This window comes from Staurois parvus, unplaced genomic scaffold, assembly GCF_062004578.1.
Source record: "Staurois parvus isolate SC_StPar_1 unplaced genomic scaffold, SC_StPar_1.0 ptg000586l, whole genome shotgun sequence".
Classification (NCBI taxonomy): domain Eukaryota; kingdom Metazoa; phylum Chordata; class Amphibia; order Anura; family Ranidae; genus Staurois; species Staurois parvus.
Window position 1 is genome coordinate 3,315,471 of NW_028318382.1, and position 21,832 is coordinate 3,337,302.

The 21,832-nt window shown below is 41.8% G+C and overlaps 1 protein-coding gene across 1 annotated transcript in view; it reads right to left on the reverse strand.

Annotated features, from left to right (window-relative positions):
• Nucleotides 1-232: 232 nt before the first annotated feature.
• Nucleotides 233-21,832, reverse strand: part of RETSAT (retinol saturase) — a 59,037-nt gene continuing 37,437 nt past the window's right edge. Inside the window, exons 7-11 of the mRNA XM_089692472.1 lie at nucleotides 15,311-15,449; nucleotides 13,175-13,284; nucleotides 7,982-8,148; nucleotides 4,746-4,905; nucleotides 233-914 (exon numbers count right to left, since the gene is read on the reverse strand). Coding sequence (XP_089548598.1) covers nucleotides 769-914; nucleotides 4,746-4,905; nucleotides 7,982-8,148; nucleotides 13,175-13,284; nucleotides 15,311-15,449 — 722 coding nt within the window. The 3' untranslated portion in view covers nucleotides 233-768. The remainder of the gene's footprint in view (nucleotides 915-4,745; nucleotides 4,906-7,981; nucleotides 8,149-13,174; nucleotides 13,285-15,310; nucleotides 15,450-21,832) is intronic.

Below are 21,832 nucleotides of genomic sequence, written 5' to 3' on the forward strand. Positions count from 1 at the left end.
ACCCAACAGTCCATCAGACTGTATACTCTTTGATATGACATAACGTCTTCTCTATTCTCAGCAGACAGCAGATAATATATCAGCATTGCTACTTTTATCAAATTCTTTTACAATATCTGTATTTTTTTTTTCTGTACAATTTATACGATTTGTTTGCCTAATCTGTGCAATAAACCTGCTTGTGAAACAAAATCAGATTCATACATTTAGGTGAAAAAATATTTAACTGCAGTTACAAAGATTTATCAAATCTTTAATTAAATTTACAAAATGAAATATTAGCATGTAAAATTTTGCCCTACTGTCTAATATAGTCTTCACAATTCATTTTTAACACAGTGTATTTCATGATCCCATATAGGTCGGACATTGCTCTTAAGTCCATTCGATAATGGTTCTTGTTGGCAGCAAGTATGTCAGCTATCTGTATTATTATGGAGCCAAATATGATAAAATTGGCTCTCCAATGTAAAAGACAAATCTGTCTGAAAGGTTTAAACCAGGAGCCCTTTCATTGTGCACTATGGCTATCAGGCTAAAATTGCAGCATAAGCTAATTTTTTTTCCACACAAAACAGTAAGCATTTTTCAAAGTAAACAGCATCACATTCATTAGTGTACCCTATATTATATGTGCTTTCCCATGTGTGGCAAAGCACATAGATGTAGACAAGGCTTTATGGTGCTGCAGCATGTCCTTCCCTCTTGTGCCTCAACAAAATAAACACAACAGGGATTCTTCCATTAAACTGCTTTGTTGCAAGAAAATTAATCAGCCTTTTTAGCGGTATTTTTAAGGATTTGGTGTCGTAACTTCATTAGGTCGAAAAAGAGATTCCGTCCCAGGACTTCTGATGCACATAATACTGCCCCATTGAGAGCTCCGGCAAATCCACAGACTACGATATCTTGACCTGACACAAAAAGCAAATTAATTTTATATCTAAATATATCTGTATACACACACTGTATCATCTAATTTGTTTTTGCTAGTTATCTCTTCTGTCTTAGTTTGACTGTGTAATTTTATGTCTTTAGTTTGGCGTGTATGTAGCAGGGCGCGATCGGCTTCACAAAATACCCATCTCATAACTCATTGGGTAGCAAGTCCTAACTTCACTGTGTTCAAGCACAATACTTACAGTATTTGACACAGTTCATGCCAGCCCTTACCACACTACTGTGCCCACTACAGAAGTAGGAGCTGGTACATGAAATCAAAGTGCATCAGGGGACTATGCATCTGATACTTTTGGAAGTGTGTTGGATTTCTTATCTTGGTCACTAGGACAAATACAGGATAGCAAGGACACAGCAAAACATCTGGCAATGGTTTAAGCAAACTTTGGGAGTTTCCAGTAACCACAAATGACATTGGACCAAACAGAACAGAAATGGATGGAACCAGAACTCAGAAACTTATTTACACTTGAAGCCTCATGTTGGTGCTGACTAAATGTCCCCAAGCAGAGTACATGCTGTTGTTCGAACACAGTGTTCATGTATTTTTGTGCATTAACTACACCAACAGTGTTCAGTAGAGGTATATTCTTCAACCAGTAGATGGCAAGGTTTAGAAGTTTGTAGCTGCATCTATAGTTAAAACTCTAGGTCCTTTCTCTATAACAAAAGGTTCCTATTTCCTCTTTGTAGAGAAGCAGCATGTGGACTGTGCACTGTCTGTTTTGTAGGGCTATATACAGAATCTCTAACAGCTGTTATCCAACTGGAAGACAATCTAATGACTACTGAATCATGAAAATAAAGAATGTCAGGCTGTGGTGGTGGCTAGTCGGGGGTGGTGTTAGGGATAGGGTGGGGAAAGAGATGGTCCTGCAGGACAACATCGTTTTGAGGCTTTATGCAACAGAGGAGAGGCACATCTAAAACTTCTAGGCTACAGTGGTTGACCAATCTAGCCACAGCATGCAGATGAGTCAACGGACTAGCTCATGAAACCTGCGTCATCTTCCTTCTCCTAAGACAGCATGGAATATCTTACCCACCCTCATCGTTCTAATCAGTGCCATCAGCAGTGGGTGTATCCAACCTGATTCATTTTAAGTAACAAAGACTGTGGGTAAGTGTGGCAGAAGAGGGGTCAGATGTTTTGGGTAAGGATGGAAACAGAGCTTAACAAAAGAGGGTGGCCATGGGGGTAAGGGTGGTCAGAGGTAGGGTGACCAGCTGGACATGGTGCTGTGTATAAAGGTAGTAACAGAGTCAAGGAAGATGAGGACGGTGTTCAAGTAAGGGTGGCATGCAAGAGGTGGTTTGTAGAATAAGGAAATGTAGGGTAGGGATAAGGATAAGGTAATGGCCACACCCATCATCATCCTTTACATTAGCTCCGCCTACACCTGAAAATCCCTGCAAATGGACTGTTGCTGACCTTACCTATAACACCATCCTTATCTTGGCCAGCTATACCCAACAATACCCCCCCTCCCATTTGGATACCTTGTGGTCTGCATCAATAACACTCACAGCATGCATGACATGGCTCAGTGGCCAGCCTTATCACCATTCATAACTATCACCAGCCTAAAAACTCAGCCTGTAAACCAAACACTTCATATTCCTGATATGTGATTGTTCTACCGTGTGATTTTATGAAAAAGTATCCTGTTCTCTTTGTATTGCTTCCTTTGTGTGAAATACCTGGTGTTCCGAATAATTCCTCTGCTTTCCTATTAAAACCTAACCACACTAGGCAGGAGAGTAGAACATGGTCAGTTTTTTTGGTTGTGCTTGAATTAAGCCTGCTCTACAATGATCAGGTATTTGTTTTAATTTTTATATGTATACATAAATGTTTTGCCTTTTATTTCTATTTTAAACTGAATTTGTTGTTTTACAAGGTGAGGGTTTACATACACTTTAACTCCACCTGGAATTCCTCATAATACCCTTCCAAGGATCTCTTGCAGACCTTACCCTCAACACCTCCCTCATCTGGAAGGCTCTGTGGCCAGCCCTACTACCATCAATACCCCCCTCATCAGACAAGGTTCTGTGACCAGTCTTGCCATAAGTACCCTCCACACTAGACATGGCATGACTCTGTAGTCACCCACACACTAGACATGGCATGGCTCTGTAGTCACCCACACATATTACCAGCCTTTCCCTTAACATCGTTACCCACATATGGCAAGGATCTACGAACACCACTGACACTGTTTACCAGTCTTACCCTTTACACCATCTTACATTACATGATAGCAGTCTTTTAGAGAGCCCGTAGCCATGTATGCCATAATTTAAGGTATTACCACTAGCACTTCTTTTCCCACAAAATAGAAAACCCACAGGACACTGGTAAGTGTACCAAGACTCTGTGGGTTACATGGTAACAAGTCTCTAGAGCAACTTTAGGTTTTAGGTTGAATCTGGACTCAAACCCATGACCGACGGATTAAAACAAGTGGTGTACAAGACCAAAAGCATGGCCGCAGGACCAACCAACACGCCCGACAAGTTTCTCCACAATAGGCGTCCTCTGGGATTGGAGAGAGCATCCAATGCCAGGGGAGGGGTTGGGCTTTTGGTCTTGAACAACGCTTGCTTTATTCCTTTCAAATGTGAGTGCAATATGAGGCTTCTCCTTTGTACTTAATATATGTGATTGCTTGAGAGCTCTGCTTGGAGTAGGCATGCTTTCCTGATGTGGAGACAGCACTGCTGTATCATACTGATGGGGTCACAGAGCTATCCAGAGGTCTGATGGTGAGAGCATCAGCCATCCATTGAGAGATAAAAGACATGTGATCTCTGTAATTCAAGATTATTCCTGTTTGGTAACAGACCTTATTGCTTGAGAAGCACTTTATGCACTGCAGCACCGTTATACAATTTTGTGAGCAAGGAGCACTTTGATGGCACAATTTTATTATGGACTATGTTTATATGAACTTTTGGATTTAATTACACATTTTTTTAAATTAATAATTATGGCTACTAATTGTGCACCTTTTAGGTATCGATGTATAGGGGTATATACACTCACCAGCCACTTTTTTAGAAACACCTTGCTAGTGCCAAGAAAATATCCCCCACACCTTTACATCACCACCTTCAGCCTGAACCGTTGATCAGGATGGATCCATGCTTTCATGTTGTTTACGCCAAATTCTGACTCTACCATCTGAATGTCACAGAAACCAGTCTGCCCATTCTCCTCTGACCTCTGACATCAACAAGGAATTTTTGTCCACACAACTGCTGCTAACCGGATATTTTCTCTTTTTTGGACCATTTTCTGTAAATCCTAGAGATGGTTGAACGTGAAAATCCCAGTAGATCAGCAGTTTTTTAAATACTCAGACCAGCAAATCTGGCTACAACAACCATGTCACGTTCAAAGTCACTTAAATCCCCCTTTCTTCCCCATTCTGATGCTCGGTTTGAACTTCAGCAAGTTTTCACCACATCTACATGCTTAAATGCATTGAGTTTCTGCCATGTGATTGGCAATTTGTGTTACCGAGCAACTGAATGGTGTACCTAATAAAGTGGCCAGTGAGTGTAATTATGTTTCACTAATTATATTTATTAATTATGTGCATTGATTTATATTTTATTTCATCGTGAATATTGAGTCGTAGATATTTTTTCACTTCTGCTTATGTAGAATTTTAGGAGGTCAATTAAATCACCCTTATGAATATAGACTGTGTGTAATGGGTTTAATAAAAGATTTTAGAAACAAAAATAAGAAAATAGGAGGCATCTCCTAAACTTACCAGTCAGGTAAAGTCCCTTTATAGGGGATTTAGGTCTCAAGGTTGCTACAACTTCAGGATCCATCCTGGCAACATCATGTTCTACCCCATAGAATTCTCCCCGTGAGGCACCAAGGTAGTGCTCATTGGTGAGGGGAGAACCACTAGCATAGCAATCAATCTGTAAGACAAAGAAAATTGTCCTTAGTGAGAGGGCAGTCACCAGTATAGAAATCATCCTGTAAGGTGGAGGTATTGTTAGTGAGCGGGTATTCACACAGCAATCAATAATGTACCTTTAGATCAGACTGGCATGACAAATATACTGGTGTATTATATTACAGCACTATGCATTCAAAAAATAACATCATGCACTGGTGTCAGCTGTCTGGTAGTGCATTATAGAATATATCTTTGTGAATAATAAGAATTACTGAGCAGAAAAAGAAATGTATTGGCACGTGAAATAGTTTACAAAGATATAATTCAACTATGTATTTAGTGTTTCCCTGGAATTCTACATTAAAGGAGTATTCATTCTGGCACGTCATGTTCAAAAAGACAAAGGTCACCCACCTAAAACTGTGAGGTGGTGAAGTTTCTTTGGTCTGCAATTACGTATTAGAGAAGGAGCCATGATTATTTTAGCCTCTATAGCCTCTCTATATTCAGAGAGGTAAAAGAGGAAATCTCGCTTTTCGGTATATAAAAAAAGATTGTTATTTTGTCAGCATCATCAAATGTAAAATATTCAAGCATTGGTTGCTTGCCCTTGTCATTTTACATTTAAAGTGTCAATCAATGACTACAGAGGACTTTTTAATCCTAAAGTGGTTGTAAAGACTAAAGGTTTTTAACCTTCATGCATTCTATGAATGAAGGTAAAAACCTGCTGCCCCCTCCCCAATACCTATTTGAGCCCACTTTCCATCCAGCGATTTGCACGGGAGCCTTGGCTGTCCTGGGTCTCTCTCTCCTCATTGGCTGAGAAACAGCAGCAGGAGCCATTGGCTCCCACTGCTGACAATCACAGCCAGTAAGGACAGAGCGGGGCCAGGGCTAAACCGCGGCTCTATGTGTCTTATGGACGCATAGAGCGGGGCTCAGGAGTGAGCATACACCACTGCTCCCATAGTAAGCAGCTTGCTGGTCAAGGGGGAGGAGCCAGGAGCACCAGTGAGGTTCCTGAGAAGAGGAGGATAGTGACTGCTCTCTGCAAAACCATTGCACAAAGCAGGTCAGCATGAAATGTTTATTTAAAAAAAAAAAAAAATGAACCTTTAATATTACTTTAAAACATATAAAACCAACCTTTAGTGTTAGACCCCGGTCAGTTTTTTTGTTTTTATTGCTTGCAGACTGTGTCCACTAGGGAGATATCCCTTCACTTTCTGTCCGAGAAACACATCAGAAGTATATATGATACAGTAAAACCAACGTACTGTTAGTTTTAGACCCTGTCAGTTTTTTTTTGCTTGCAGTCAGTGTCCACTAGGGAGATATCCCTTCACTTACTGACCGAGAAACACGTCAGGACTATATATGATACAGTAAAATCAACGCACTTTTAGTGTTAGACCCCGGTCAGTTTTTTTTTTTCTTTGCTTGCAGTCTGTGTCCACTATGGAGATATCCCTTCACTTACTGTCCAAGAAACACATCAGGACTATATATGATACAGTAAAACCAACGCACTTTTAGTGTTAGACCCTGGTCAGTTTTTGTTTTTTATAGCTTGCAAACTGTGTCCACTAGGGAGATATCCCTTCACTTTCTGTCCGAGAAACACATAGGAAGTATATATGATACAGTAAGACCAATGCACTTTTAGTTTTAGACCCATCAGTTTTTTTCTGCTTGCAGTCAGTGTCCACTAGGGAGATATCCCTTCACTTACTGTCCAAGAAACACATCAGGACTATATATGATACAGTAAAACCAACGTTAGACCCTGGTCAGTTTTTGTTTTGTTTTTTTGCTTGCAGTCAGTGTCCACTAGGGAGATATCCCTTCACTTACTGTCCAAGAAACACATCAGAAGTGGATATAATATATCTGCAAAGTCACCTCTTAAAAACAGTGGTCATTAGGACTGGTATCCTCATTGGAAAATTTAGCTCAACTGTAAAATGTAAGATTTCCCATCACCCAGTGACAGAGGCCACCGTGACAAATAAGTCCTCATGCACACTGGATGTTTTTACAGCGGCTGTTTTTGGATTTTGACATTTTTTTCTACAGCTAGTAAACCCCCCAGCATGTTATCCTATGTGTCCATGCACACATAAACTGTAATCAATGTTTTTGAGTGGAAAAAATTCCAGGACTAGTGGGTTTCTAGCTGTAAAAACACTCTAATGCTGTAAGAGGCAGCAAACTGGGGTTTTCGCACTTTTTTTTACAAAAAAAAAATTTTTTGCTCAAAAAACGCAAACAAAATCCAAACGCTTCAAAACGTTGCTAAACACTAATGCAAAAGCACTAAAAAAACTCACATTTTTAACATGACTTTACACAGCTAACGTTACCAGCGTTATCCAAACACCAAGTGTGCATGGAGCCTAAAGAGATTGAAGCACCCCAGCAGGGACACAGACAGCTATAGTAATCTGATTTGTTTTTAGAAGCTTTGAAGTATAGCGAAAGGATTTTTTTTTTCATTAGTTTTTGAGTGGAGAGGGATTAGAGCATCTGTCAGGTTTTTCTTGCTGTCAGTGTCCCTTTTAAGAGAGATTCTCCCTCTATCTTTGACCTGGTTGCCTTTATCGCCAACAGCGAAGTAAAAAAAAAAAAATCCAAAGTTTAGGTTGTCACCAGAACAGGAATAAAGGGGAAGTTTTCCAATGGGGACACTAGTTCTGCTGACAACCAGGAAATTCATCACTTTGGAGGGATTTCTTCTCACTTCCTGTTTTGGCTATGACACATGAAGTGAAGGTAGTCTCCTAAATGGAATACAGATAACAAAAAGCCTACAGACCCTCACTTACCCTATCCAAAATTAAAAAAAACTATAAAAAAAACTATGAAAACGTTTTAGCTATAGGCATATTTGGAGCATGGATATTCAAAAGTCAATGAATAGAAGTAATACACTGTATTCTGGAGTCTTACAATTGGAGATACTTTATCACTGCTTCATGAAACCTTTTACAACTGCTCAAGTCTTTTCATTTTGTATTTAGGAGATGTTCCTCATGTCATTGGTCCCTTCCTGCTTCGATACATTCTCATTCATTCAGCCCTGTTACCCTCACCTTGTCTCGGATCTGTGGGAAGATCTGCATGGTGGTCTCCAGCATGGCCTCAGCAAATGCAGTCTTCATTTGTTCATAGTCTTGTCCACGTTTCTGCACCTTCTTGTTTTTCCACTCATCAAACCACTCATAGGGGGCGAAGGAAAGTGCAGTTAGTGTGGATTTACCTGGGATATCAATCAAAAGAGCAGTTAGTATAGTAGGAAAACAAAAACAAAGCATAGATTAACCATTTCCAGGGCTGTTTTTGCATTTTTTTTACATACATTAAGTAATCATTTTAGGCCTGAAGATTGGTTAAAACCCTCTCAACAGTATATACAGTATTTTATGAAAGCAAAGATCCTGGAGAATAAATTAACTGTAGCTCTGTTTTTTTTTTTTTTTTTTTTTTTTTTTTAATGCATGCGGTTTTAGGGCAACTTTTCAATAAAATGTACATTAACTGTTTCCCGTCCACCCTATAGCAGAAATGCTGCTACAGGGCAGCACGAGTGTGCAAAATCACGTATATATACGTGATTTTGCATTTATGAGTGGGGGGGGGGGGCGCGCGCACCCCTGTCCAGTAATTACCCGCCGGCGCCCAGTGATTACCGAGCATCTCAAACGGGGAGGAAGATTGCTTTATTTACAAACAATCTTCCTCCCTGTCAGCTCGGGCACACTGGTCGGGATGGCTGTGCACAGCACAGCCATCCCAATCAGTGTACTTACAGTGAAGCACACTGACACTACCCCCTAGTAAAACACTCCCTACATATAGTTAACCCTTTGATCACCTCTCATGTTAACCCCTTCCTACCCAGTGTCAGTGCTTTTTATTTTTAGCACTGATCACTATATTGGTGTCACTGGGGATGTCAGTGACACCAAGTTTGTTCCTCCCCAGTGTCAGAATGTCCGCCGCAGTTCAACTAAAAGTCATTAATCGCCGCCTTTACTAGTAGAAAAAAATAAATAAATCCCAGTATATATACCATCATTTGTAAACGCTCTAACTTTCACGTAAACCAATTAATTTACACGTGTTGGGATTTTTTTTTAGGAGACCAATAGTCCCGTATGTGATTGCATATTATAGTGACAGTTTCTCTTTACATCTTAGAGATCTATTAGTAGCATTGTGGGTTATTTACTAAACCTGGAAGGTCCAAAACCTGGTGCAGCTCTGCATAGAAACCAATCAGCTTCTAAGTTTTACTGTCAAAGCCTAATTAAACAAATTAAGTTAGAAGCTGAATGACCACCGTACACAGCTGCATTCAGATTCTGAGTGTATCAGTTTTAGTAAATCTCCCCCATGACATCTTTCCCTGCATTTTGCTAACTGCCGGAGTGCAGATCCAGACAATATCAACTACTTGTGACAAAATCCTTGTTGCTTCCAGGTTCTTACTAGGCAAATCAATGAATGGATGTTTGCTGGTCTACCGCCAAAGCTCTGCTATCCTGCCTCCATTACAGGGGTATGTCTGTTCATGAGGTTCATGAAACCGATCCAATGCCTGTACAGCCACTAGATGACTTCCATCTGAAATCAAATAGTTGGCTCACTACATTTACAGCTCTACAATAGTCGGGAGTGTTTGCAGAGCCCCCAACCCCTACTACTGCCGATGAATGACATACATTAATGGCATTGAATGGGTTAAAGTAACTCTAGGGCTGGTGTGAGGGGAAAGCAGAGGTGTTATTTTTTCAAATGCACCAGTCATATGGTTGCCGAACATGTCCAAGCATCTCCCTGTGGTATACAATAAATATACTTTCATGTCCAACAAAGCAGATCCACCAAAGGCTTCTTTTTTCTAAGGTGATGGGATGAGTTGGCTATCAAGTTCAGACACAAAGTCAAAGTTCTGCTAACCACTGCATCACATCTGAAGTTAGATGGATTGCTCTTGTAGGAAACCTGTATTAATATGGATGTTGCAGTTTGCAGAGCTCATCTACAGAAAATGATACCCATCTGGCTGTCACACTAATATTGGGGTTTTCAGTCATTTGAATGAATTGACCTGAACTATCATGCAGCTGATCAGGAGTTTTGAGTGTCTAATCTATAGGCCTGTTCTGGGTCACAGGTGTTCAGCAGAGACATCCAGGCAATTAGTACTCTCAGGGCCATGGATAAGGGGTAGCACTAGTCCTGCTGTATGCGGGCCAGACCAGCAGGGGGGACCAGGCAGCTGGGTGAATCAAAAGTGGGCAGGGAGGGTGATCGGCATGGTGGGGGGCAATTACTGGAACCGATCCCCTGTATGGCTCACTCTGCAGCAGCTGAAAGCTGGCTTCCTCTCTTCTCCCTCCCGCTGGCTTTAAGCCGCTGCAGAGAGTCATACAGGGGATTGGTTCCAGTAATTGCCCCACCCCCCCAGCGCACCCATCAACCTCCCTGTGCACCATATGTTTCCCTCTGCTGCCAAGGCCCCCCTGTGTGCCCCCACAGTGCTGCCGGCTTCCCTCCTCTCTTTTCCACTGGCAACTGTAAGCACACAATAGGATCCCTCAGGATGGAGAGTGGGGGTAAGGGTCCAGTAAATATGTCACATTTACCAGCCCCTTCCTTTCATGAATGGACACAGTGAGTGATCGGTATCGGTCGCTCACTGTGTTCATTTATAACAGAAGCATAATAAAGTGTGTTATTTTCGGGGTGGGGGTGAGGCCTGTCAGGTTGGCAGTATGGGGCCCCGTAGTCTCTAACAGCAGCCCTGAGTATTCTTAAAGAGAAAGTAAGCAATTGCAGCTTGAACATTTCAACAAGTACAAGTTTTCTTTAAAGTGGTTCTAAAGATAAAAGATTTTTTTTTTACCTTAAAGCAGTCTTTGCATTAAAGGTAAAAAAACCCACCTAAATACCCACCTAAACCCAGTCTTGGTTCAGCACTGTGCACGATTGCAGCAGCTTCTCTCTGTTTGCAGCAGCTCCTGCTGCTGTCAGTCGAAACCAGTAAGTAGAGAGCAGGGGGTGGGGCCGAGCCAGGATGTGTCTGAACTGACGCAAGCAGCTCGGCTCAGGAGCTAGCCCTCACGAGTGACTTCCAATGGAGGACACTCAGATGGGGAAGGAGCCAGAAGCACTAGCAGGAAACCCGGATCTGGGCTGCTCTGTGCAAAACCATTGAACAGAGCAGGTAAGTATAAGATGAGTTTAAAAAAGTTCAGCGCTTACAACGTGAATAATAACTACAACCCTTGATAATGTCATTTCTGACGAAACGCGTCGGTGGAGCTAGGGCGGATTTCACCATGCATGCGGACGCTCGTGGCCACCTTGGAAGTGGGCAAACGTGGCTTTTTGCCATTTGATCACCTATATACCTTATTTGACCACTCTATAACATGATGGTCAAATGTTTCCGGTAAGCCTCCCTTGAGCCCTGTGTGTGGTGACACGTTTTGCAATTGATTGTGTTTGGTCACTTTCACATTTTGATCATTTATGATTGCACCCATGGACATTTCACATAGAGTGAAGTGGAAAAGGCTGCACTTGGATATACAAGAACTTTTCCTGTGATTGACGATTGTTATCACATTCAATGACTTTTGCACCAAGTTTTTCTGCACCTGAATTTGATCATTTGTATTATAGAGTTGTTTTGTTGATATATATAATTGTAAGTATTATTCACGTTGTAAGAGCGGCACTTTTTAAACTTATATTTTGGATTCTTTGTATCGGAATATAGTGCTGGCGGCTTTTGTTTCATTTGGACCAGCGCAGATTCTGATGCTACCTTACATAGGTAAATATAACATGTTTGTTATGTTAAAGTTGTTGTAAAGGCTGGAGGTGTTTTACTTTCATGCATTCTGCTTTCATGCATTTCGTGCTGTGCCCCCCCCCAATGCTCACCTGAGCCCCCTCATGATCCAGCGATGTGCACGAGAGCCTCAGTTGTCTCAGGTCTCTCTCTTTCCTCATTGGCTGAAACACAGCAGTGGGAGCCATTGGCTCCCAATGCTGTCAATCAAAGCCAGTGAGCCATTGAGGAGAGGGTGGGGGCAGGGCCAAGCCATGGCTCTTGGTGTCTCAAGGACACATAGTGAAGTGAAGATGTACCAGTGCCCCCATAGTAAGCAACTTGCTATTGGGGGCACTGGTCAAGGGGGAGGAGCCAAGATCACTGCTGGGGGACACGACAAGAAGAGGATCGGGGCTGCTCTGTGCAAAACCATTACACAGAGCAGGTAAGTATGACTTTTTTTTTAATGCAAAAACTTTATTATCACTTTAATAAAAAAAACAAACAAAAAAAAACACAGAAGCTTTAATGTCACTAGAGGTGCAAGAAATATGACTGGTTGTTTTTTGCTACTGTATTTTTCATATTATTGACCTTCATGTTGCTTTTTTAAAGTGTGTTCCAATGCATTTTTGATAAAGTAAGGAGCTGTTTAAATTCTTTGTCAAGCTTTTACTGCTCTGTGTCCCTGCTGGGGGGAATCGCCTGTATTTGTCCTAGTAACCATTGTCAAGACAAAAAGTGAGAGGAATTTAAAAAAATGTGAGCCGTTACCAGAAGAAGAGGTAGAAAAAAATTCCCCAGTGGCAACAGCTGTTATTGTGATAACTAAAATAAGAATTTTCTTATTTCCTGTTGCCTTTCCAGAGCAGGAAGTGAAGGGAAATGTCCCTAGTGGGACATAGGTAGCGCAGATTAAAGTGATATTAAAGCTTAATTTTTTTATTAAATAATAAGCATGTCATACCTATCTGCTCTGTGCAATGGTTTTGCACAGAGCAGCCCAAATCCTTCTCTTCTGGAGTCCCCCACTGGCACCCCTGCCTCCTCCTCTTCAATGAGTGCCCCCCATAGAAGGCTGCTTTCTATGGGGACACTCCTGTGGGCTCTATTGACACACATAGGGCAGCTCAGCTCCACTCCCCGCTCCCTCTTTACAAATTTTATTTGGCTCCCGCTACTATCAATCTGCCCAGTGAGGTGTAAGAGCAAAGAGAGATGCTGCTCTCATGCACAGTGATGGACCAAATTTGGCCTTAGGTATATATAATGGGGGTGAGGGGGGAATTCTGTGATGCAGAAGATTTTTTTTACCTTAATGCAAAGAAATAAAAAAAAAAACTTTAGGCTTTGAAACAACTTTAATGTGAGAGGGGTTTTAACCCTTGCCTACTCTAGGCAACTTTAAATAATCCCATACAATCTTGAGAATTCTTACCTGGACAACGCTCCTCATGGGTGGGATCTTTTGCAGAAGGGGAAGAAATGTACAACATTGGGATGTGATTTGGAGCATCATCTGCAGAACTATCAAGGTATTTTTTCTCCCTGTATTGGAAATGGGCCCAGAAGACAAAAGCCTTACCCATGTGCAAGGAGTATTCAATAATCAGATAAAACAAACTGGTTTATAAAAATAGGATTTCTTATGGATGAACTTGAGAACAAGGTAGGTGCAAAAAAAAAAAAAAAAGTACCTAGCCTCATGTACCAGACGTTTATGAAAAGAATATACATTTCCCATTGCATTCTGATGCATTTATCATATCTGTCTATTTCCAGTGTAATTGAACATAATAGTGTCTTAGAAATTGCTTTGGGTCCATTGAGCATATGAGTTGTAGTTGGCAGCAGTGACTTTTCTCTGCAGAGACAGAGGTGGCCATTAATGCCATTGGTAAAAGGAAAGAATACCTACTGCATGCCATGACTGCAGATACAATGTATAAAACAGAGGTGGTCTGAATTTATTTATTTATTTCAGGTACTTATATAGCGCAGTGCTTCACACACACACGTGTGTGTGTGTCCCTAACTTACATTCATACATGCACATACTGGGGCCAATTTAGACAGGAGCCAATTACCCTACCAGCATGTCTTTGGAGTGTAGGAGAAACCAGAGTAAACCCACACAGGCACAGGGAGAACATGCAAACTCTAGGCAGGTGGTGCCGTGCTTGGGATTCAAACCAACGACCTTAGTACTGCCAGGTGGAAGTGCTAACCATTTAGCAACTTAACATTCTTGGATAGAGCATAGAAAATCATGTCCTGCAGAGACACATTACTTGAATGACACCATTACTAGTAAAGAGAAATATGGCACGCACCTAAATACAACAACATGATTCATCAGTGCCACTTAAGTTCTTACAGTCAGAATGGTCTATGTAGCAGTTATATTTACATATATTCTATGGAGTGCTAAGTGTAGGAATCTTTAGACAGTTCCAGCTATACTCATACATATTAGTTCAATTTTTGTGACGGAATAAAAAACTAAAAAGTATTTTTTAAAATTGTAATTATAGATAAAAGTTCAGCTTAAATTAATTATTTGGTTCATTAAAAATGGAAACCTTTTCCATACTATAAAACATACTGAAAAAAAAAAACTTAGCTCTTATTTAAGAAATACCTGTCACAAATCTGACCAAATTAAATTGCACATATGAAAACGGTAATAGGCAGTCAGTAGATGCAGGCAGCTGAGGTTGCATGGAAATCATGACTTTCCCTGTAAAAGTCAATATTAACTCCACCCCTTCACATGCCAAATTATTGGTCCTTAAAGTGTTACTAAACCCTCAACAGTAAAATCAGTCTGTATATACAGTAAAGCATGCTGGTTATACTCACTGTGGAACGGGTTAATCCTCCGCATTCTGTAAAAATGCTGTTTGATCCCGACTGATTCTGACCTTCTTCAAGTGCCCACCTCTTTTCTCCTGATAAGACATATGGTGTGGAGACACTCTGCGCATGCTCAGTTTGGTGTGTATTGAGAGGTTTTGTTTTTTTTCTTGGGAGAGTGCATGTGATCAGCACAGGGCCAATCAGCACTAGACGACAGAGGTCAGGGGTTCTGCATCTTTCTAGAGCAGAAAGAAAACTCTTCCTACAGGTTTTAACCAGTGCTTGGTTGAACACTGATAGAAATCACAATCATCGCTCTAACTGCTGATGAAAAAAGGTAATAGCAGTTTATTTACTAAAATAATTGCATTTCCATGTTCTGTGTACTGTGGGAGACCAGATATAGTGAATGCAGGGTCCGGGGTTTAGTAATACTTTAACTGCAGCTAGACAGGCCTAGGAAGGCTTGAGAGATTAAAATGTCAGAGCTCAAGCTCAGATTTGTATTTAACATCAGCCACCTATACCCCTGGATCTACAGATCATTTTGACATAAGATGTTTGCTGAAGGTAAACTCTATTTACGCAGTTATTTGCTCAAAGCTTTACATGGAACCTGTAGCTAGCCATTTAAATTGTGTGTTTATAACCCTTAGTTTGCTAAGCTGGTTAGAATCTATAAACCATAGTTGTATTTTAGGAGTCTGAAACTCACAGTTTCTTGAAGTCGGAGTCTGGCAAGTAGATGTAATTAGAGGCAGGAAGGTTGACGTCTTCTTTAGAGCCCTTAACACCAATAAAAAGGCTGAAGCCTCCTGCGCCATGCTTCACCATGCTCAGCTGGGACTGGATCCCTACAGGGAAAATTACAGTCACAAAGAAACGTTAAAGAGGAGCAATGCATGGTTCACCAGTCAGGGGAGTTTAATACAGATTTCCCTTAAATGTGAAATGTGGGCAGAAATGTACATGTCTATAGAAGGTGCTACCTTGAGCAAATGTGTTCTTGTTTCCATGCATAGGTATACTGTCAGTGTTCCAGAATTACAGGCCTCATCCCCTTCACATCCATGAACCATCCTCTAACTGTATGTGGCTAGCTATGTGGGCATTTTTATGTTATCAAGATACAACCCTCAGCATAGCCTCAACTTTAGCCACACACACACCCATCACTTCCTGCATTTCTGTTTACATAATGAACAATGTAGTGCTGCTTCTCTGCACGGATGTGATGTGTGGCAAGAGCAAAGGCCTCCTGGCGCGCACACAAGCAGCGCATTTTTCCAAGGGACGCAATGACATCACTGGGGTTGAAAAACCTTTGACTACCGTATTTTTCGCTCCATAAGACGCACTTTTTTCACCCCAAAAAAATGGGGGAAAATATCTGTGCGTCTTATGGAGCGAATATGGAGCGGCCGGCCCGGTATTGGAATACCGGGCCAGCCACTCGGCTCTATTGTGCAGAAGAACCTTCTCCTCCGTCCTACCTGTTTCTCAGTCTCAGTCCAGCAGTGTCCTGCTTTCACCGGCTGTCTTCTCTATCTTCAGTGTGGGCACCCGGCTGTGGCAGCTTGCGGCTTCACAGCCGAGTGCCCACTGCGCATGCGCAAGAAGCACTGCGTATTGTGAATGGCCCTGTAGTCTTGTGGGACCTGTCATGTGTCCCAGAAGACTATGGGGAGGGGGGAGGACAACTCTGCAGAAGTTGGAGCGGTACCTGTCAAATGCGGGTACCAACCCCCCCCCCACTCCCCAAAGGTCTGTAGTCACTGGTCATCTCCTGTAGTGTGTCTGCAGTCTCTGGTCATCTCCTGTAGTGTGTCCGCAGTCTTTGGTCATCTCCTGTACTGTGTCCACAGTCCCTGCTCATCTCCTGTAGTGTGTCCACAGTCTCTGGTCATCTCCTGTACTGTGTCGGCAGTCTCTGGTCATCTCCTGTACTGTGTCGGCAGTCTCTGGTCATCTCCTGTACTGTGTCGGCAGTCTCTGGTCATCTCCTGTACTGTGTCGGCAGTCTCTGGTCATCTCCTGTACTGTGTCCGCAGTCTCTGGTCATCTCCTGTACTGTGTCCGCAGTCCCTGGTCATCTCCTGTACTGTGTCGGCAGTCTCTGGTCATCTCCTGTACTGTGTCGGCAGTCTCTGGTCATCTCCTGTACTGTGTTCGCAGTCTCTGGTCATCTCCTGTACTGTGTCCGCAGTCTCTGGTCATCTCTTGTAGTGTGTCCGCAGTCTCTGGTCATCTCCTGTAGTGTGTCCGCAGTCTCTGGTCATCTCCTGTACTGTGTCCGCAGTCTCTGGTCATCTCCTGTACTGTGTCCGCAGTCTCTGGTCATCTCCTGTACTGTGTCCGCAGTCTGTGGTCATCTCCTGTACTGTGTCCGCAGTCTCTGGTCATCTCCTGTACTGTGTCCGCAGTCTCTGGTCATCTCCTGTACTGTGTCCGCAGTCTCTGGTCATCTCCTTTACTGTGTCCGCAGTCTCTGGTCATCTCTTGTACTGTGTCCGCAGTCTCTGGTCATCTCCTGTACTGTGTCCGCAGTCTCTGGTCATCTCCTGTACAATGTCTGCAGTCTCTGGTCATCTCCTGTACTGTGTCCACAGTCTCTGGTCATCTCCTGTACTGTGTCCGCAGTCTATGGTCATCTCCTATACTATATCCGCAGTCTCTGGTCATCTCCTGTACTGTGTCCGCAGTCTCTGGTCATCTCCTGTTCTATATCTGCAGTCTCTGGTCATTTCCTGTACTATGTCTGCAGTCCATTGGTTCAGAATATTTTTTTTCTTGTTTTCCTCCTCTAAAATCTAAGTGCATCTTATGGTCAGGTGCGTCTTATGGAGCAAAAAATACGGTACATAAACAGTGCCATTGTAATCTCCACTTTGCATTTGCAAATCCCTCTCCACAGGCTCCATTAAACAATTGCCAAAGTTAGCAGGATCCTGGAGTTCAACTTCATCATTTTGAGCTTCTTCTCAAAAGGTTACCTGAAAATAATGTGTTTCAATTTGCTAATTTTCCTTGCTTCCTCTGAAATAGAAACTGGTGCCAGAGGTGCAGGTCTATGAGTTCGGTTAATGTGGCGCACACCACTCGCATTAGCTATAATGGCATGGGAAGCCTAGTTATTCTGGGTGAGTTGGATCTTTGCTGATAATGCTAGCCATTTTCTTTACTGTAACATATGTGCACATGTGGGGCCTTCCTGAGCTTAAACTCAAAACTCCATATCAATAGAATTAACAGATTAAAAGGTTAAGTTCACATTTTGCACCATGTTAAGTCTGTATTCCAGGTGTAACATGTAACATGGTAGAAATGCCTCCCCTCTACACTGATTCTTCCGTCTACTGCCCCCCTACCCATGACAGTGTGTGGGGGTTCTTCTACCCCACAGCTGCTGTCACATTCAAAAACAGCATGGCTGGCACAGCTATAGTATTCATTCACAGGGATCTGTAAACAAATTAATTACAAATCCTCTCTTCCACTTCCGGACTTGTATTTCTGAATGAACTGATTGTGGTAATCATCGCACTCATAATCCACTGAATTTTCCTCCAACTGACAGCCCATACAGAGATACAAGCAAGGAGCTAGAGGAAGAGTTTACAGGAGCCTGTTCATAGGTGCAATGCTTTGCCGGCTCCTGATGAAAAATAAATAAATATCTATCCATCTTTTTATCTCGGGTAAAATACTGTAAGTATTGAACACGTCACCATTTTTCTAGGCAAATATATTTCTAAAGGTGCTATTGACATGACATTTTCACCACATCAGTGAAACCCAATGTGATCTATACATACAAAGAAACAAAAACAAATAAGTTCAGAAATTAAGTTATGTGTAGTAAAATGGAATGACACAGGGCAAAAGTGTTGAACACGCTAACTGAAATTTATTTAATACTTCGTACAAAATCCCTTGTTGATAATGAAAACTTTAAGATGACTCCTGTATGAAAAAACTAGTTTCATGCATTGCTCATGTGTGATTTTGGCCCATTCTTCCATACAAACTTGTCTTCAAGTCTTGAAGGTTCCGTGGGCCTCTTCTATGAACTCTGATCTTTAGTTCTTTCCATAGATTTGCTATTGGATTTAAGTCAGGTGATTGGCTGGGCCATTCTAGCAGCTTTATTTTCTTTCTTTGAAACCAATTGAGAGTTTCCTTGGCTTTGTGTTTGAGATCATTGTCTTGCTGAAACGTCCACCCTCATTCCATCTTCATCATCCTGGTAGATGGCAGCAGATTTTTATCAATAATGTCTTGGTACATTTTTCCATTCATCCTTCCTTCAATGACATGAAGTTTGCCAGTAAAGTATGCTGAAAAACAGCCCCACACCATGATGCTCCCACCTACAAACTTAACTGTTGATATGGTGTTTTTGGGGTGATGTGCAGTGCCATTTGACCTACAAACATGGTGTGTATTATGGCATCTAAAGAGTTCAATTTTGGTCTCATCTGACCAGACTATATTCTCCCAGTATTTCAAGGCCTGTGTAAATGTTGTGCAGCAAACTTTAAACAAGCTTCAACATGCTTTTTTTTCAACAATGGAGTCTTGAGTGGTCAGTGTGCATACAGGCCATGGCGGTTATTGTTTTCTTTATAACAATTGTACCTGCTAATTCCAGGTTTTTCAGAAGCTCTTCACAAGTGGTCCTTGGCTCTTGGACAACTCTTCTGATAAATATTTTTATTCCTCTGTCGGAAATCTTGCAAGTTTATGGTGAAATGATGTTCTTTCAACTTTCGGATTATGGCCCCAACAGTGCTCAATGGAACATTCAGAAATCCTTCTGTAACCAATGCCATAAGTATGTTTTGCAACAATAAGGTTGTGAAGAGCTTGAGAGAGCTCTGCGACAGGTTGGTAATGAAAGTGTACAATTCAAACGCACACGTTCCTGTGTTAAAAATTACTGTGTGTATAAGTTGGTGCTGCAGCAACCGTCGGCTGGAACCGAACAGAATCAGCAAGGGAGAAAGTCACCAGCACACCAAGGATCACCTACAGTCATGGCCGAAATTGTTGGCACCCTTGATATTTCTCCAGGAAATCATGTATTTCTCACGAAACGTATTGCATTAACACATGTTTTGCTATACACATGTTTATTCCCTTTGTGTGTATTGGGACAAAACAAAAAAAGGGAGGAAAGAAAGCAAATTCGACATAATGTCACACAAACCTCCAAAAATGGGCTGGACAAAAGTATTGGCACCCTTTCACAACTGCGGATAAATAAGAATGTTACAAGCATGTGATGCTCCTGTAAACTCACCTGGGGCAAGTAACAGGTGTGGGCAATATAGAAATCACACCTGAAAGCAGATAAAAAGGAGAGACGTTCACTTAACCTTTGCATTGTGTGTCTGTCTGTGCCACACTAAGCATGGACAACAGAAAGAGGAGACGAGAACTGTCTGAGGACCTGAGAACCAAAATTGTGGCAAAATATCAACAATCTCAAGGTTACAAGTCCATCTCCAGAGAACTAGATTTGCCTTTGTCCACAGTGCGCAACATTATCAAGAAGTTTGCAACCCATGGCACTGTAGCTAATCTCCCTGGTCGTGGACGGATGAGGAAAATTGATGAAAGATTGCAACGCAGAATAGTCCGGATGGTGGATAAGCAGCCCCAAACATGTTCCAAAGACATTCAAGCTGTCCTGCAGGCTCAGGGAGCATCAGTGTCAGCGCGAACTATCCGTCGACATTTAAATGAAATGAAACGCTATGGCAGGAGACCCAGGAGGACCCCACTGCTGACACAGAGACATAAAAAAGCAAGACTACAGTTTGCCAAAATGTACTTGAGTAAGCCAAAAGCCTTCTGGGAAAACGTCTTGTGGACAGATGAGACCAAGATAGAGCTTTTCGGTAAAGCACATCATTCTACTGTTTACCGAAAACGGAATGAGGCCTACAAAGAACAAAACACAGTACCTACGGTAAAATATGGTGGAGGTTCAATGATGTTTTGGGGTTGTTTTGCTGCCTCTGGCACTGGGTGCCTTGACTGTGTGCAAGGCATCATGAAATCTGAGGATTACCAAAGGATTTTGGGTCGCACTGTAGGGCCCAGTGTCAGAAAGCTGGGTTTGCGTCCAAGATCCTGGGTCTTCCAGCAGGACAATGACCCCAAACATACGTCAAAAAGCACTCAGAAATGGATGGCAAAGAAGCGCTGGAGAGTTCTGAAGTGGCCAGCAATGAGCCCAGATCTAAATCCCATTGAACACCTGTGGAGAGATCTTAAAATTGCTGTTGGGAAAAGGTGTCCTTCCAATAAGAGAGACCTGGAGCTGTTTGCAAAGGAAGAGTGGTCCAAAATTCCGGGTGAGAGGTGTCAGAAGCTTATTGATGGTTATAGGAAGCGACTGATTTCAGTTATGTTTTCCAAAGGGTGTGCAACCAAATATTAAGTTAAGGGTGCCAATACTTTTGTCCAGCCCATTTTTGGGGTTTTGTGTGACATTATGTCATATTTGCTTTTCTGCCTCTGTTTTATATTTGTTCCAATACATACAAAGGGAATAAACATGTGTATAGCAAAACATGTGTTAATGCAATACCTTTTTTGTGTGAAATACTTGATTTTCAGGAAAAATATCAAGGGTGCCAACAATTTCGGCCATGACTGTATATGGGTCCAAACATTTTAATGAACGATCACAAAGTTACAGCAAGGCAACGTTTTGGAGTCTTGCAGAACCCCTTCATCAGGCATGTGACCATACCATGACCTTGGTAATGAGACACCTTTTTATAAGGGGCAGGATTGCTTTCTAAATACTGATAGATTTCAGTTGGTGTCTTGGCTTTCCATTCCTTTTTGCACCTCCCTTTCTTCATGTGTTCAATACTTTTTCCCGTGTCATTCCATTTTATTACACATAACTTAATTTCTGAACTTTTGTCTTGGTTTCTTTGTATGTATGGATTGCATGAATTGTTACTGACAAGTGGTGAAAATTTCATGTCAATAGCACCTTTAGAAATATCTTTACTGAGAAAAATGGTGACATGTTCAATGCTTATTTTACCTTCTGCGTATATATGATAAATGCACATTTTCTTCTTATGGATTGCCTTTATTACCAAAAATTGCCAAACCTTAGTGAAAAAAAGCTATATTTCCTGATGCAATTTGTTAAACTGAACAATGTGAGGGCCTGGAAACTTCATGGTTAAATTTCTCACTATCATGAGGT